Below are 18,180 nucleotides of genomic sequence, written 5' to 3' on the forward strand. Positions count from 1 at the left end.
CTTCTGATACACCAATTATATGAGATTTTCCACACTTTGCTATAAGAAGCAATGAGATCACTATCAAGGTCATTTTTAGCTTTCTTGGGAAATAACTCAAATGAGAACACTTTTCAAATGCTTCTTTCATCTTCTAGAACTGAGTAATACCATAAGAAACCTTTTCAGGGTGTCTTTTACCTAAGTGTTTCTGCAATATTCATAGTTTCATGGCTTCATTAGACAGTACAGTATTAAAATAAGATGCTGGGGCATCGCTGATCTGATGGGAGTGGAATAAAACTTTACTCCAGGTATGTAACATTGTATTAATGCATTTTCTGTAGTTTCTGTTTCTTAGCAGATTAGCTTTGAATGTCACTGCCTTCAGACTCATAGAGATTGTGCCGTTTGTATTAATCCTTCATTAACAGGGCTAAATTAAAATAAAAAATTAACACAAACTGGGAATGCCTGTCAGATGTTGACGATAGCAGTGAGTTGACACAGATGGAACGATTGTAGCAGCGCACAAAGGAACTGACAAAGATGAAAATAGCAAAAATTATGTTGACAGGGATTCAGACTGGAATCTGAAAGTTAGTCAGGATAGAGCTGGTGTTTGGCAAGATACCTTTATACTATTGAAGACTGATCAATCACGTAAGGTCTCATCATATCCAAAGATGGTTCTTGACTGCACATAGGAAGCCGAGGTCACTTTGAACATTTCAAGAGGAATCCTTGGGGTCGGCAGTTTCACTGATTGGCTCTATTTCACCATTTGGTTCCAGCCAGCACTGTATCGCTGCATGGACTGTTTTCCGTAGATCTGTAAAGAAAGTTGAGAGTACGTACTTGACTTATCAACTGTTAAATTGCATGAACGCATTCCATACCATGAATCAAGAGGAACTATTAGACACCCTGGTTGCTAATTTATGCAAACGTCTGTTTGGCTGGTAAAGTGGGATGAGTTTCAGGCATGTTGTGACGACGTGTGCTCACCGCCTGCAGGACTATGGTTCTTCCTGTGTTCCAGCGCCTCATCCTTTTTTGGAAAAACCTGTTCTAATGGTCGGTCAATTCTTGTGCCTCAAGTTAGGGTGCTGCTTACCACTCCACCCCCCCCCCAAGAAACTTGAATCCTCCCCCCAATGCCTTCTATTTCCCCTAACCACCTTTGTTGAGAATCATAGTTCTAGATGATGGAATCTAGAAAAAACATTTAGTTGAGTTCTGCCAACTGGTGTTACTGGGAATATTCAAGATAGAGATAGGATAGTTGTGCAAATACAGGCAGCCCCGGAGTTACGAACGTCCGACTTATGAATGACTTGTACTTACGAATGGAGGGAGCAGAACGCCGTCTGCCATTTTTTAAGTCGGACCATGACGCCGTCCGCCATTTTAAGTTGTTACCGTTAACACTGTGTTGAGTGTGTAGCTTTGTATCTGGCTTAAATATTTCTTAGCAAGATTCAGCCTGACCCCAATTTCCCAGTCAGCACCGCCCCTACTTGTCCCATTTAACCTGTCTCAGTGCGGTGGACTTTAGGACCCGGGGGAGCAGAGAACCTGCTGCCCGCGGCTGCTGCTGAATCTGCAGTTTTCTGTTTCGTTGATGGAAAACGATTGCAATTAAAAATAAAGTGGAAATAATAAAGCGATCGGAAAGAGGTGAAACGCCATCAGTCATTGGAAAAGCATTAGGCTACAGTTAGTCAATGATCAGAACAATTTTAAAGGATAAAGTGAGAATAATGGAGCATGTGAAAGGCCCTGTCCCGATGAAAGCTACAATTATTACTAAGCAACGCAGGTTTAATTATTGAAATACATATATTTCTTTAGTGTTTTATATGCATAGAAAGGTAAAATATATACTATATACTAAGACAAACGTTTGACTAACTGACACTGAATAATACCGGATGTACCTGTTCCGACTTACATACAAATCCGACTTAAAGATAGACTCAGGAACGGAACTCGTTCGTAACCCAGGGACTGCCTGTAGGTGGAATATTTCTCCAAGACGGCTGTGAAATTCCAAGGAGAATATGATTCATATTAAGATAACATCAGCAAAATAATGTGATTATAGCTGGGAAGTAGAATGTGATTATTGCTATATAGATTATAGCAATGGAATAAGCAGTAAAGATTATCATTTGCTCCTCAAGATAAATGGTTTAGAGATGGAGTCAGAGAGACTGCTGATAACTGTAATGAGGTCATCACCAATGAATCGGGGGGGGGGGCGGGCGCTGAACACACAGATTGTTTCATGCAGTGATTGCTGCCTTGAATTTCATTTTCAGCTTGGCTAATAAGTACAGACTCTGGTGAAAGAGGAGTCCATTCACACTAGTGTCCTTCTCCTTATACAGCACAAAACAGGCCCGTCAGACCAACTTGCTATGCCAGCTAGATATCTAACTGAGCTAGTCCCACCCAGATGCCCACATTTGATCTATATCCCTGTATATCATTCCTATCCATGTACTTGTCTAAACATTTAAACATTGTAATTGTAACTGTCTCTGCTGCTTCCTCAGGCAGCTTGTTCCATAAACTCATCATTAACAAGTTGACCCTCAGATCCCCTTTAAATCTTACTTCTTTCACCTTAAAACTATACCCTGTAGTTTTAGACTTCCCCGTGCTGTGGAAAGAAAAACTGTGACCTTATCTTTGCATGAGAAAAATCTGCAGATGCTGGAAATCCAAGTGATGCAGGGCTGTAAAAAAAAAGTTGAGAAGTCAGAGTAAGAAGATTGCAGAAAGTGGTACAATGATACAAAAAAATAACTGAATTACAGTCAATATATATGTGTATATTAAATAATTAGTTAAAATAAGTTGCATAAAAAGAGAAAAAAGAGATATAAGTAAAACAGTTTGTTCATGGGTTCAATATCCATTTAGAAATTGGATGGCAGAGGGGACAAAGCTGTTCGTGAATCACTGAATGTGTGTTATCTGGTTAAGTTAAATTACCAGTGGCTTATTCTGAAATCTATCAGGAACCCCCAAGGCAGAAATTCTAAATCGGGTTTCATTTGGAGAGGGAAGTTGGAGGATCAGAACAGGAGCGCAGCGGGAGCAATTTTCATTTTTTCTTATTCTCATTGGAGTTAAGAGAGGCGGGACTGCGCAGGCGTGTGATGTCAGGCAATGAAGCGGAGAAGATTTAAAAAGGACACAGCCTTAAACAGCGGGCAGTGTCGTTTGCAGGCAGAGGAGTGAGCCAGGAGCAGAGTGAAGGCTTAAGGGCTTTGGCTCAACGGGCTTAGGTGGAAGCTGGCAAAGCAAGGTAGGTTTAGGTTTCAGTTTTTCCTGTTATTTGAGGAAAGGGGAAGTATGAGTGTGAGGGCAGCTTGTTGTTCTCGGTGTCAGATGTGGGAGGTCCTGGGGTCTCCGAGCCTCCCGGATGTCCACATCTGCGCCAGGTGCGCCAAGCTGCAGCTCCTAAGGGACTGTGTTAGGGAACTGGAGCTGCAGCTCGATGAGCTTCGCCTGGTCAGGGAGAGTGAGGAGTTGATAGGAGTTACAGGCAGGTGGTCACACCAGGACCACGGGAGGCAGACAGGTGGGTCACGGTTAGGAGGGGGAAGGGGAAGAGTCAGGTACTAGAGAGTACCCCAGTGGCTGTACCCCTTGACAATAAGTACTCCTGTTTGAGTACTGTTGGGGGGAAACAGCCTACCTGGGGGAAGCAACAGTGGCCGTGCCTCTGGAGAGGGAGAGGAAGGCAGTAGTAATAGGGGACTTGATAGTTAGGGGGTCAGATAGGTGATTCTGTGGACGCAGTCAGGAGACCCGAATGGTAGTTTGCCTCCCTGGTGCCAGGGTCCGGGATGTTTCTGATCACGTCCAAAATATCCTGAAGTGGAAGGGTGAGGAGCCAGAGGTTGTGGTACATATAGGTACCAATGACATAGGTAGGAAAAGGGAAGAGGTCCTGAAAGGAGAATATAGGGAGTTAGGAAGGCAGTTGAGAAGAAGGACCGCAAAGGTAGTAATCTCGGGATTACTGCCTGTGCCACATGACAGTGAGAGTAGGAATGGAATGAGGTGGAGGATAAATGTGTGGCTGAGGGATTGGAGCAGGGACCAGGGATTCAAGTTTCTGGATCATTGGGACCTCTTTTGGGGCAGGTGTGAACTGTACAAAAAGGACAGGTTACACTTGAATCCTAGGGGGACCAATATCCTGGCAGGAAGGTTTAAGAGAGCTGTTAGGGAGGGTTTAAACTAATTTGGCAGGGGGGTGGGAACCGGAATGATGAAGCGGAGGAGAGGGAAAACAGAAATAGATCTAAGGTAGTGAGCAGTAAGGATGTCAGGAAGGACAGGCAGGTGATGGAGCAAATTTGCAGCCATTAGGATGAGTTGCAGTGCAATCAATGCTAAAAGTACCAAATACTGGACTTAAGGTGTTATACTTAAATGCACGCAGCATAAGGAATAAGGTGGATGATCTTGTTGTACAGTTACAGATTGGCAGGTATGATATTGTGGCCATCACTGAGACGTGGCTAAAGGATGCATGTGTCTGGGAGCTGAATGTCCAAGGATACACGGTGTATCGGAAGGATAGGCAGGTAGGTAGAGGGGATGGCGTGGCTTTAATGGTAAGAAATTATGTTAAATCATTAGAAAGAGTTGACATAGGATCGGAAGGTACAGAATCTTTATGGGTTGAGCTAAGAAATCGCAGGGGTAAAAGGACCTGATGGCAATTATATACAGGCCTCCAAACAGCTTCAGTGATGTGGACTACAAATTACAACAGGAAGTAGAAAATGCTTGCCAGAAGGGCAGTGTTATGATAATTGTAGGGGATTTTAACATGCGAGTGGATTGCGAAAATCAGGTTGGCACTGGATCTCAAGAGAGAGAATTTGTAGAATGTCAACGAGATGGCTTTTTAGAATAGCTCGTTGTTGAGCCCACTAGGGGATCGGCTGTACTGGATTGGGTATTGTGTAATGAACCAGGGGTGATTAGAGAGATGGAAGTGAAGGAACCCTTAGGAGGCAGTGATCACAACATGATTGAGTTCACTGTGAAATTTGAGAAAGAGAAGCCGAAATCTGATTTGTTGGTATTTCAGTGGAGTAAAGGAAATTACAGTGGCATGAGAGAGGAACTGGTTCCAAGGTTGACTGGAAAGGGACACTAGCGGGAAGGACGGCAGAGCAGCAGTGGCTGGAGTTTATGTGAGAAGTGAGGAATGTGCAAGACAGATATATTCCAAAGAAGAAATTTTCGAATGGAAAAAGGATGCAATCGTGGCTGACAAGAGAAGTCAAAGCCAAAGTAAAAGCAAAGCAGAGGGCATACAAGGAAGCAAAAATTAGTGGGAAGACAGAGGATTGGGAAGTTTTTAAAAGCTTACCGTATAATCATATAACCATATAACAATTACAGCACAGAAACAGGCCATCTCGGCCCTTCTAGTCTGTGCCGAACGCTTACTTTCACCTAGTCCCACCGACCTGCACTCAGCCCATAACCCTCCATTCCTTTCCTGTCTATATACCTATCCAATTTTACTTTAAATGACAATACCGAACCTGCCTCTACCACTTCTACTGGAAACTTGTTCCACACAGCTACCACTCTCTAAGTAAAGAAATTCCCCCTCGTGTTACCCTTAAACTTTTGCCCCCTAACTCTCAACTCATGTCCTCTTGTTTGAATCTCCCCTTCTCTCAATGGGAAAAGCCTATCAATGTCAACTCTATCTATCCCCCTCATAATTTTAAATACCTCTATCAAGTCCCCCCTCAACCTTCTACACTCCAAAGAATAAAGACTGAACTTGTTCAACCTTTCTCTGTAACTTGGGTGCTGAAACCCAGGTAACATTCTATTATATCTTCTCTGTACTCTCTCTATTTTGTTGATATCTTTCCTATAATTTGGTGACCAGAACTGTACATAATACTCCAAATTCAGCCTTACCAATGCCTTGTACAATTTTAACATTACATCCCAACTCCTATAGTCAATGTTCCTTACAAAAGGAAACTAAGAAGGTCATTAAGAGGGAAAAGATGAACTATGAAAGGAAGCTAGCAAATAATATCAAAGAGGATACTGAAAGCTTTTTCAAGTATATAAAGAGTAAAAGACAGATGAGAGTAGATATAGGACAAATAGAAAATGATGCTGGAGAAAATGTAATGGGACATAAGGAGATGGTGGAGGAACTGAACGAGTATTTGGCATCAGTCTTCACTGAGGAAGACATCAGCAATATACCGGACATTCAAGGGTGCCAGGGAAGAGAAATATGCGCAGTCACAATTATGACAGAGAAAGTACTCAGGTAGCTGAATAGTCTAAGGGTAGATAAATCTCCTGGACCAGATTCATGTTCTGAACACCCTCGTGTTCTGAAGGAAGTAGCAGTGGAGATTGCGGAGGCATTAGCAATGATCTTTCAAAAGTCGATAGATTCTGACCTGGTTCCGGAGGACTGGAAGATTGCAAATGTCACTCCACTATTAAGAAGGGGGCAAGGAAGCAAAAAGGAAATTATAGACCTGTTAGCTTGACATCGGTGGTTGGGAAGTTGTTGGAGTCGATTGTCAAGGATGAGGTTATGGATTACCTGGAGGCATATGACAAGATAGGCAGAACTCAGTATGGTTTCCTTAAAGGAAAATCCTGCCTGACAAACCTAGTGCAATTTTTTGAGGAAATTACAAGTACACTAGACAAAGGAGATGCAGTGGATGTTGTGTATTTGGATTTTCAGAAGGCCTTTGACAAGGTGCTGCACATGAGGCTGCTAAACAAGATAAGAGCCCATGGAATTATGGGAAAGTTACATACATGGATAGAGCGTTGGTTGATTGGCAGGAAACAGAGAGTGGGAATAAAGGGATCCTATTCTGGTTGGCTGCCGGTTACCAGTGGTTTTCCACAGGGGTCCGTGTTGGGGCCGCTTCTTTTTACGTTGTATATCAACGATTTGGATTATGGAATAGACGACTTTGTGGCTAAGTTTGCTGATGATACAAAGATAGGTGGAGGAGCCGGTAGTGCTGAGGAAACAGAGAGTCTGCAGAGAGATTTGGATAGATCGGGGGAATGGGCAAAGAAGTGGCAAATGAATTACAATGTCGGAAAGTGTACGGTCATGCACTTTGGTAGAAGAAATAAACGGCAGACTATTATTTAAATGGGGAGAGAATTCAAAGTTCTGAGATGCAATGGGACTTGGGAGTCCTCGTGCAGGATACCCTTAAGGTTAACCTCCAGGTTGAGTTGGTGGTGAAGAAGGCGAATGCAATGTTGGCATTTATTTCTAGAGGAATAGAGTATAGGAGCAGGGATGTGATGTTGAGGCTCTATAAGGCACTGGTAAGACCTCACTTGGAACAATGTGTGCAGTTTTGGGCTCCTTATTCAAGAAAGGATGTGCTGACATTGGAGAGGGTTCAGAGAAGACTCACTAGAATGATTCTGGGAATGAGAGGGTTAACATGTGAGGAACGTTTGACCGCTCTTGGACTGTACTCCTTGGAGTTTAGAAAAATGAGGGGGGACCTCATAGAAACATTTTGAAAGTTGAAAGGCATAGACAGAGTGGATGTGGCAAAGTTGCTTCCCATGGTGGGGGAGTCTCGTACGAGAGGACATGACTTGATTGCAGGGCACCCATTCAGAACAGAGATGCGAAAAAAAATTTTTAGCCAGAGGGTGGTGAATCTATGGAATTTGTTGCCATGAGCGGCAGTGGAGGCCAAGTCATTGGGTGTATTTAAGGCAGAGAGTGATAGGTATCTGAGTAGTCAGGGCATCAAAGGTTATGGTGAGAAGGTGGGGGAATGGGACTAAAGGGGAGATTGGATCAGCTCATGATGAAATGGCGGAGCAGACTCGATGGGCCGAATGGGCGACTTCTGCTCTTTTGTCTTATGGTCTTATGGACAAGAGTTGAACCTAATTAATTAGTTTTGGTTAATGAAGTAGAAAATTGGATTTAGTCCCTTTGTAGGAATTTGTCTATAGATGTATTCTGTAGGTTGGGCATACCCAAATGTTTGAAATTGACTGAATATAACACCAAGTACAGTTAACCATGCAGGGTTTAACATTGCAAATCAGTTATCTACAGCAAAGCTTAATCCTATTAATGCAAAACTGTAGTTCATAACAGCTGGGTGACAAAGCGATTATAGCAGCCTGCTCCAGCTAACATAAGGAATGTGTTTGTAGTTGTTTCTGTTCCAAGTCAAGTGAAATAAAAGATGTGTCACTGTGATAGAGCCATGATGTTTGGCTAACCCTTCTGATGCTTTGTCCATTACAGAGGGCGTACAATGAAACACGGGCTTCTGCAAACCTGCAGAACCTGAAGGTGGTTTCCCCGCTTGCCTGGTGACCTGAACAATGCTTCTGCAGTCCCAGCACAGATTTTCCAAACAGTTTGATGAAGTAAGATGATGGACAGGCCCAGTAATGGAATCTCTGTGTGTAATGACAGCATTCAATAAAGGAATGTCCATTTGGAAGCTGCATCACCAAAATCAACCAGGCAACGGCCCACTATCAGAGCTTGCTGGATTCAATGCACATCTAATGCCTGCCACATGGCTGCCCCCAACTTGTATATTAGGAATATGTTTGATACTTAAGTAAAAGCAGATCCTAAAATTGACTGCGGAGAAGTTAATGATATTTCCTCAATGAGAGTTTTATTAGCAGTTTCCTTTGATAAACCTGATCACACAACCAAGGAGCAGTGCAATACTGTTATTTCCTTCCCTGTTCTCCTTACTTTATGTTCACTTCACTCTTTCAATGACCCCAAATTCAGAAGTTCCTCCAGTACCTCTTGTTACCTTTGGTTGATAGTAACTCTCACATCCCCCATCCTAAATAACCAATGAAATGGAAACCAGAGCCAGCACCTAAGCATCTGATGTCAGTCTTGGTAATTGTTTGAACAGACAAGTCCAGGTAGAAATTGCAGCATTTGTGCGCATGGTTGAATTTGGAGCTGATGGGCAAAGATTAGTGACTCCACGTGGACAGGTGGGTAATGCAAAGGATTCAGTCCTGAGTGTGTGGAGACAGGAACCCAACTATTGCCAGATGAAGAGAAGCTGAAGCTCATCTTCTTCATATCATCATCCTAGTAGTTGTATGATGAGCAAAAATATCTGCTTTTAATACTGAAATGTCTGTGATTTGATTTTTGGGCATGTGGCTCAAAGCCCTTCTCCAGATGTGACAGGTCTAGATAGTCCAGGTAGTAAGACTTTCCTGCCACCCTGCATTGAATAATTTGGTAAAATGTTAACAGTAGTTAGGAGATTACATATAGAGCTTCAAGACTGGGATGAAATTATTCAGTTATAGTTCCTTTTCTCAATCACCATCCTACTCAGATATTGTCTGATACACATGGAGGCACAACCAGGTCCTCAGATGTTTGGCATGCATTGTGGAGAAGCAAAGGTTGAATAACCACTCTAAGCCCCACATGACTGGAAGACCCACCATCCCCTTTGCCCAGCAAGGACAGACAGTGCCACCCTCAGTGACTCAGTTGATGTCAGGTATACTGGAGCCTGCTCATGCCTGGAACATGGCTGTTGACCTTGACAAGAGGCTAATATTTCCCCTGCAGATAGCCACTGCCACTCTCAGACCAGACTAGGTCTTGTGGTCCAGCAGTCTGAAGGCTGTAGTAATCTCAGAGCTCACAGTGCTCTGGGAAGATGCAGTCTGCGAGGTGTATGAGTGGAAACATGTTAGATATGCTGAGCTGGCCACAGAGGCGAAGCAGCGTGGATGGACGGTGCAGGTTTTCCCAGTAGAGGTTGGCACAGAGGATTTGTGGCTACTTCTATGGTCAGATGCCAAAGGGATTGGGGATCCAAGGCCAGGGCCAGCAACAAGCTATAAAAGAACTCTCAGAGGTAGCCAAGCGAAGCAGCCACTGGTTATGGATGAAGAGGAGTGACAACAGCTGGGCCCTAAAATGGCCCATGGGTGGCCAGATGTGAAGGGGGTGCACCTGGGACACCAGGTCCCACTGTTGAGTCCCCTGGAGATGTAGTGGGCTAAATTGACGATACATCTAAGAAGGTAGGATGTGTCCACCTGATGACCCCTGGGAAACATCTGCCGCCCACCAAACCCCACCTCAAGATCTCTATGCTATGACCTGAGTTAGGATCTGCTTATTAATGGGGTTGAAACATCTAGTCCTATTTGCTCAAACTGAGGTGGTGATGCTATCTGTGATCAGTCTATCAACAATCAATGTTCTTGCTTCTGGAATTGAATAATGGGAAATTGGGACATGATTCTGGAACTAGCAGAAGGACTGCCCAGCTTAAAAGCAACTAAGATGTAGAGGAGTCTATCAGTTACTAATACTCAAGCTGTAATCTGCAGTCTGCTTTCCTGACACTTGTGAGGTAATATGGACATTTGTAACACCAAGCTCTCTCAGAATTCATCCCAATATATTTTAGTTAACATCATTGCTATGTCTCCTACTGTGTGAGGAATTACATAGGATACATAATATTGAAACAGTCCATTTGGCACAGCCAGTCCTTACTAGCATTTATGGTCCAAGCATGCTTCCTGTCTTACCTCGCCTACCTCAATTAGCTTAACTTTCAATACCCTTTTGCCATACAGCCTGCCCAGACTCCCCTTCAACGTATCTACATTATTTGCTTTAACAGATACCTGCGGGACTAAGTTTCATATTCTCACCAATACTTTGGAGTAAGAGGTTCTTCTGAATTCCTTGGGCAATAGTGAATTATTTAGGCCTCTATTTCTGCTCTTCCTCACAAGTGCAAATATTCTTTTTGTCAAGGGCTTTCACCATTCTAAAGATCTCTACTGGGTTATCACTACGTAATTATATTCAAGAGAAGTGAGATCCAGTCTGTTCATCCTTATACATATACACCAGGCTTTCTGGTATTGTTTCCTGTAAATCCTTCTGCACACTCTCCACCTCTGCGTTACCATATGGTAACTTGAACTATACATGGTATACCTTGTTTTTTTTACTTATGGCTTTGCTAACCTGTAGCATGACCTTTAGTGACTGGTGCATTAGTACTTTCTGGTCCCTTTGTGCTTTGAGATCGGTTATAATCCTTTGTTATAAGGGACTCTCTTCTTTCTACCAGAATGCACTACCTTACATTTTTATGTATTAAACTTCATTTGCTCTTTCTCCTTATCACTGTCCTCCTAGATAATAATTATCCCTCCAATTTGTATCGCATGTAAATCTAGAAATTATGTTCCTGATCCAAGGGTGTAGAGCATTAAAAGCTGAGAACAGCTGAGGTCCCACATTGATCCTTTAGGAACACCACTACACTCCCTCTCCAATGATAATTAGCTATCCCTTCTCTCACAGTCTTTATGAAATGCCAGCTAGCAATGTTTATTCTGACTTTTATTAATTAGAGATACTTCTGTGAAGGGCCTTTGAAAATTTGTGTAAATGTATCTATTGCAATGCCAGTATTAACAGTCCCTGTTACTTCAAAACATTATTATTATCATTATTATTATTATTATTATTATTATTATTATTATTATTATTATTATTATTATTATTATTACTAGTAGATTTACTAGTTACTCAGATTATTAAACTTCATTGGATGTTCACTCCTTGGAAAATCTTGATTCCACAACCACTCACTTTCTAAATCTTTTTCTTATTCTGACATGACATCAACATGTAACTGTACCTGGAACAATAATGGATAAATTGGAAAAGGTTACTTCTTAAGGGTTGGCTGAAAATTTGCTCTTATGGTAGGTGTTTGGCCTTATTGTATTTACAGTAGTTACTCAGTAATCTATGCTTTCTTCCTGAAAAACTACAGAGAACTTTGTAATCCCAGGAAGCCTTAGGGAGACTTGCTATGTAGGTATCAAGATACCAGGAGAGGTAGAAAGATAAAATTACATTTAAAATGGTGAGTTGTTTCCTGTGAGCTTTGTGACTAAAAGTACTATTTATTCAAATAATGTAATCTCTATTTACCTTTAATCTTACTTAATACTTTGGAGTTCTCTTGTTTGCCCAGTTTGAAGTGCCTCATTGATTGGATCAATGTGCTTAATGGTTATGTATCCAGTCCTGTTGACACTTGGCACACATGAAGTCTTTGGCCATGGTCCCTCAGATGGTGGCACACAATCTTTTATTGGATCAACAGCTTGTTTTAACCCAACCTGCTTACTTTTTATGTAAGATCCACCCTGTCTTTTCAATGAGTGATTCATTGTCCTGATCTGTTGTGAAACATGCATGAAGATCAAAACCCTCTGAATTGCACTGGGTCTGAGTTCTGCCCCAAAGCTATACCCCACAGTGTCGATCCACAGAAAAGAAGTGCCCCACGCTGGTGGGTGTCAGCTTCTGTCAAGAGCAGTCTCCCCTGTCATTACATACTCTGGTCACATTGAAGTGGCATTCCACCTGGATGGAGTCTGGTCTGTAAACCACATCACCTGTTAGACTATTGCAAGGACTCCAAGACAGGGTCACAACATGGGCCATTATGATATTTGTACTTAAAATTTTCAATGCAAATACATCTTAGTTAAATTAAACAAACCTTTCTTCTGTCATGATCTTCTCATGAAGATGCTGGAAACTGTTCCACAAGCAACAACCTCATCCTGGCAACCATACTTCAATTGTACTGTAATTGAGGCTTTTCATTCTATTCATGCCTGGTGCCCATGTGCTTCCACTGTCCAGCATATGTTATAGGGTATTGGCTGGGTGATGTATCTGCTTAACCTTACCATCAAGTTCATTAAGTTGGCACAGCTCAGACCTTCAACCTATGGCCTACAGCAGGGGTATATACAGTGCTTTGTATGGAGGCATTGTGCTTCCAAATATACATTGATGAATCATCATGAATAGATCCCTGAAGCACATGCAAGGTGAACATGAGGAGTCAAACCCTACACTTTTCCAGGCAAGGGCAACCTCTAAACCCAAATGCACTGCGCACCATTTGCTGTTTCATTTTAGCTTCCACATCTCACGTGCTATGGGATATTTGACAGAGTTTTGGCAAGCTAATAAAGACAGCATTGTATTCAAGCCCTTGCTTCATTTCTTCTGCAGTGACAAATAATGTTCTGTATTTTAAATATTGCATCACATTGTGCATCACTGGATGGAGAGTAAATTGCCCCACCTGGGGAATGTGAAGCCTCGGTATGGTGGCAAAAGGGTGAAGTTGATGAACTGTCCTTGGGCAACCATGTTCTGATTAGATCTGGGCAAACCACTCGGTGATTCCCTGGAACCCTGCCGACCATCAGGTCTGTGATTACAGAATAAATATGTTATAAAACTGTTGCTGCTGGAGACTGGGCTCACACTTATTTTTCACATTGTATTGTATATGTCTCAGTAATTAAAATTGGCAATAAAAGTTAGTCGGAATCCTCTATCTGTCTTTGGAATTAATACTGAAATCTACTGACACCTTCAACATCACGACCTGGTGCTTCAAACAAAAGCTGAATCTCAGCTTTTTGATTTTTTGTCAGCCATTGAAATTGTCTTCCTCCTAACCTTATTTGTTACCCCTTCCTTCATCACAAGATTTTTTTTCTCTCATCATTGAGTGCTCCCGAGATGAGTTCCTTTCCAATATGGAGCTGGAGTTTTTGTTGGAAGCAAAATTTCTCCCCATTATATTACAGAGGTAGTACCAACAGTAGGTTGCTACTTGTTCTATAGCAGCAGTCACCCAATAAACAGCACTTTAACCCAGATCAAGTAGGATCTGACAGAGCACAGAAATGCAATCCAATAAACTAAGAGAAAAAATAACATGGGGAGTCTCTAAAATTCACAATCCAAGGGTCCTAATCTATAATTTTGATCAAAGTTTTCTGGAATGAATCAGGAAGCACAATTACAGGAAACTGGTACTGGAATTTGTGACTGAGAGGGACACATGGCCTGTTCATATTGCTTCTGTTCCACTGTTCAAACCACATTGATAGTTCTTCAGTTACTGAGTTTAAATACAAGAATGATAGATTTTGTCAACCAATGGTGTTAAGAGGCATGTAGAATCAACTGTAATCTTAGAAACATAGAAAACCTACACCACAATACAGGCCCTTCAGCCCACAAAGCTGTGCCGAACATGTCCCTACCTTAGCCCTCTATTTTTCTAAGCTCCATGTAGCCATCCAGGAGACTCTTAAAAGACCCTATCGTTTCTGCCTCCACCACTGTCGCCAACAGCCCATTCCACGCACACACCACTCTCTGAGTAAAAAACTTACCCCCGACACCTCCTCTGTACCTACTTCCAAGCACCTTAAAACTATGCCTTCTCGTGCTAGCCATTTCAGCCCTGGGGAAAAAGCCTCTGACTATGCACATGATCAATGCCTCTCATTACCTTATACTCTATAAGGTCACCTCTCATCCTCCGTCGCTCCAAGGAGAAAAGGCCAAGTTCACTCAACCTATTCTCATTCGACATGCTCCCCAATCCAGGCAAAATCCTTGTAAATCTCTGCACTCTTTCTTTGGTTTCCACATCATTCCTGTAGTGAGGTGACCAGAATTGAACACAATACTCCAAGTGGGGTCTGACCAGGGTCCTATATAGCTGCAACATTACCTCTCGGCTCTTAAACTCAATCCCATGATTGATGAAGGCCAATGCACCATATGCCTTCTTAACCACAGCGTCAATCTGCGTAGCTGCTTTGAGTGCCCTATGGACTTGGACCCCAAGATCCCTCTGATCCTCCACACTGCCAAGAGTCTTACCATTAATGCTATATTCTGCCATCATATTTGACCTACCAAAATGAACCACCTCACACTTAACAGGGTTGAACTCCATCTGCCACTTCTCAGCCCAGTTTTGCATCCTATCAATGTCCCATTATAACCTCTGACAGCCCTCCACACTATCCACAACACCCCCAACCTTTGTGTCATCAACAAATTTACTAACGCATCCATCCACTTCCTCATCCAGGTATTTATAAAAATCACAAAGAACAGGGGTCCCAGATCAGATCCCTGATGCACACCACTGGTCACCGGCCCCCATGCAGAATATGACCCATCTACAACCACTCTTTGCCTTCTGTGGGCAAGCCAGTTCTGGATCCTCAAAGCAGTGTCCCCTTGGATCTGATGCCTTCTTACTTTCTCAATAAGTCTTGCATGGGGTACCTTGTCAAATGCCTTGCTGAAATCCATATACACTACATCTACTGTTCTACCTTCATCAATGTGCTTAGTCTGTTAGGTACCCCTAGGGTTCATATTTTCTGTGGACAACCACTTTTAAAATGTCGGGAGACATTTGCTAATGACTGGCTTTTGGACACTTTTTGTGCTGCTAATGAGAGAGAGAGAAGAAAAAGTGGGGGGGGGGGGAAGGCATCCTACACAGATGAGAGAGAGACACACACATAATTTAGTATTTTGGCTTCTTCACTGATTATTTACCTTTGCTACAAGGACACTCCTCTTTGCTCGTTAACATCCTTGCTGAGACAGGAGGGAGTGGCCCAGTTTGATGGACATGGACAGTTGATGGATGGCTGGTACCCTGGCAGGGGAGATAAAAGACGAGTCTGCTGAGACACAGGCAGACACGCCATGGGACACTGAAAGAGCATTGTGCATCCACAGGAAGGTGGGGGCTTGGAGGATCGATTCGGGGGAATCGATCAGAGGCTCACAGTGTGTGAAGGCAGACCAGTGGGGGCTTGTGTGTGTGTCCACCCTCGCCTGGGTGACAGGCTCACCACTGAAGAACGGTCTAGCTTGGAACGGAGGGGTCATAATCGGTGACCACAACAGTACAACGGAACAAGAAGACAATGGAAGGTTTGCCTGCTGCAACTGCTCACCTCTCACTCACTCTCTCTCTCCAATGTCACAACAGCAACTACCTCTACCCAAACTAAACTGAACTCTGCATTATCTTAAGACTATTCATTTACCCCTATACTTTGATAGAGCTTGGTTTTGATTTATATTTCCACACTTCTGTATATATCATTGCTAACCTGTTTTATATGTATATTTGCATTTTATTGTACTGTATTACTTAGTTTACTAATAAACACTTTTAGTTACAGTACCACCAGACTCCAACGTATCATTCCATTTCTGCTGGTTTGGTAACCCAGTCACGGGGTACGTGACAAGTCACATCCTCAAAAAATTCAATCAGGCTCGTAAGGCACGACCTACTTTTCACAAAGCCATGCTGACTATTCCTAACCATATTATGCCTCTCAAAATGTTCATAAATCCTGCCTCTCAGGATCTTCAACATCAGCTTACCAACCACTGAAGTAAGACTCACTGGCCTATAATTTTCTGGGCTATCCCTACTCCCTTCCTTGAATAAGGGAACAACATCCGCAACCCTCCAATCCTCTGGAACCCCTCCCATCCTCTAATTGATGATGCAAAGATCATTGCCAGAGGCTCAGTAATCTCCTCCCTTGCTTCCCACAGTAGCCTGGGATACATCCTATCCGGTCCCAGTGACTTATCCAACTTGATGCTTTCAAAAAGCTCCAGCACATCCTCTTCCTTAATATCTACATGCTCAAGCTTTTCAGTCCACTGCAAGTTATCCCTACAGTAGTCAAGATCCTTTTCCGTAGTGAATACTGATACAAAGTATTCTTTAAGGACCGTTGCTATTTCCTTCGGTTCCATACACACTTTTTCACTGCCACACTTGATTGGTCCTATTCTCTAAAGTCTTATCCTCTTGATCTTCACATACTTGTAGAATGCCTTGGCATTTTCCTTAATCCTGTCCACCAAGGCCTTCTCATGGCCCCTTCTGGCTCTCCTAATTTCATTCTTAAGCTCCTTCCTGCTAGCCTTATAATCTTCTAGATTTCTATCACTACCTAGTTTTTTGAACGTTTTGTAAGCTCTTCTTTTTTTCTTGACTAGATTTACAATAGCCTTTGTGCATCACGGTTCTTGTACCCTACCATCCTTTCCATGTCTCATTGGAACGTACCTACTCAGACCCCCATGGAAGTATCCCCTGAACATTTGCCACATCTCTTCTGTACGTTTCCCTGAGAACATCTGTTACCAATTTATGCTTCCAAGTTCCTGCCTGATAGCCTCATAGTTCCCCTTACTCCAATTAAACATTTCCCTAACCTGTCTGTTCCTGTCCCTCTCCAATGCTCTGGGAAAGGAAGATAAACAAGCTCAATGGGATAAGTTAAATAAATAAATAAATAAAATTGTTCTATTGTACTGTTGTTCCTGTATTAACATTTTAAAACTTTTTTTTATTATTGCTCCTGTATTAACATAAGATGCAAAATCTATCCTGAAGAAGCCATATTCAGAGTACTCTGTAAAGTTCTGCTCACCCTGATGTAGGAAGGATATCATTACACTTGAAAGGGTGCAACAAAAATTCACATGCAAGCTACTGGAACTGGAGGGTTTTGGTTATAAGGAGAGGCAAAACAGACCTAGAATCTTTTGTTTATCTGGAGTGAAGGAGGCTGAGGGTGACCTTCTAGAGGTTAATAAAATCATGGGGGGCATAATAGCGAATGTTTTTCCCCTGGAGTCCAAAACCAGAGGGCATAAATTTAAGGAGAGAAGAAACATTTAAAAGGGACCTGAGGGACTTTTTTTTCCGGACAGGTATGGAGAATAAGCTGCCAGAGGAAATGGTAGAGGTGAGCACAATTAGACATTTGAACAGGTACGTGGTTGAGAGGCTATAGGCCAAATGTGTGAAAATTGGACTAGCTCAATTTGGCAACTTAACATAGATGAGTTGGACAAAAAGGTCTGTTTCCATGCTGTTTAATTCTATGACTTAGCAACTGTGGACTGCTCAATTCTCCCAATTGGACAAGTCAAGTAAAACATAACAAATTCTCCAGATGTTTTGCTTTGCAGCATCAAGTTCTGTGCCATGCACAAGAATGGGGTCAGTGAAAAACCCAGAGAAGTATTGCACAAACCTTCCATTGACTGAACAAATAAATAAATCGATAAGGGATCAGAAAATTGTCTGAAGGGCCGAAGTGTCTGTCAGTAACCCTTGGAGCTACAAATTCCTAATCCTACACTACTATAAGCAACAAGGAAGGACACTGAATGTGACA

The 18,180-nt window shown here is 42.5% G+C and overlaps 1 protein-coding gene across 3 annotated transcripts in view; it reads left to right on the forward strand.

Annotated features, from left to right (window-relative positions):
- Positions 1 to 13,443, forward strand: part of grid2ipb (glutamate receptor, ionotropic, delta 2 (Grid2) interacting protein, b) — a 241,121-nt gene extending 227,678 nt beyond the window's left edge. For all 3 annotated transcript variants that reach the window (XM_073061062.1, XM_073061063.1, XM_073061064.1), the window contains one exon: positions 8,315 to 13,443. In XM_073061062.1, coding sequence (XP_072917163.1) covers positions 8,315 to 8,386 — 72 coding nt within the window. In that variant the 3' untranslated portion in view covers positions 8,387 to 13,443. The remainder of the gene's footprint in view (positions 1 to 8,314) is intronic.
- The last annotated feature ends 4,737 nt before the right edge of the window (positions 13,444 to 18,180 follow it).

This window comes from Hemitrygon akajei, chromosome 11 (assembly GCF_048418815.1).
Source record: "Hemitrygon akajei chromosome 11, sHemAka1.3, whole genome shotgun sequence".
Lineage (NCBI taxonomy): Eukaryota > Metazoa > Chordata > Chondrichthyes > Myliobatiformes > Dasyatidae > Hemitrygon > Hemitrygon akajei.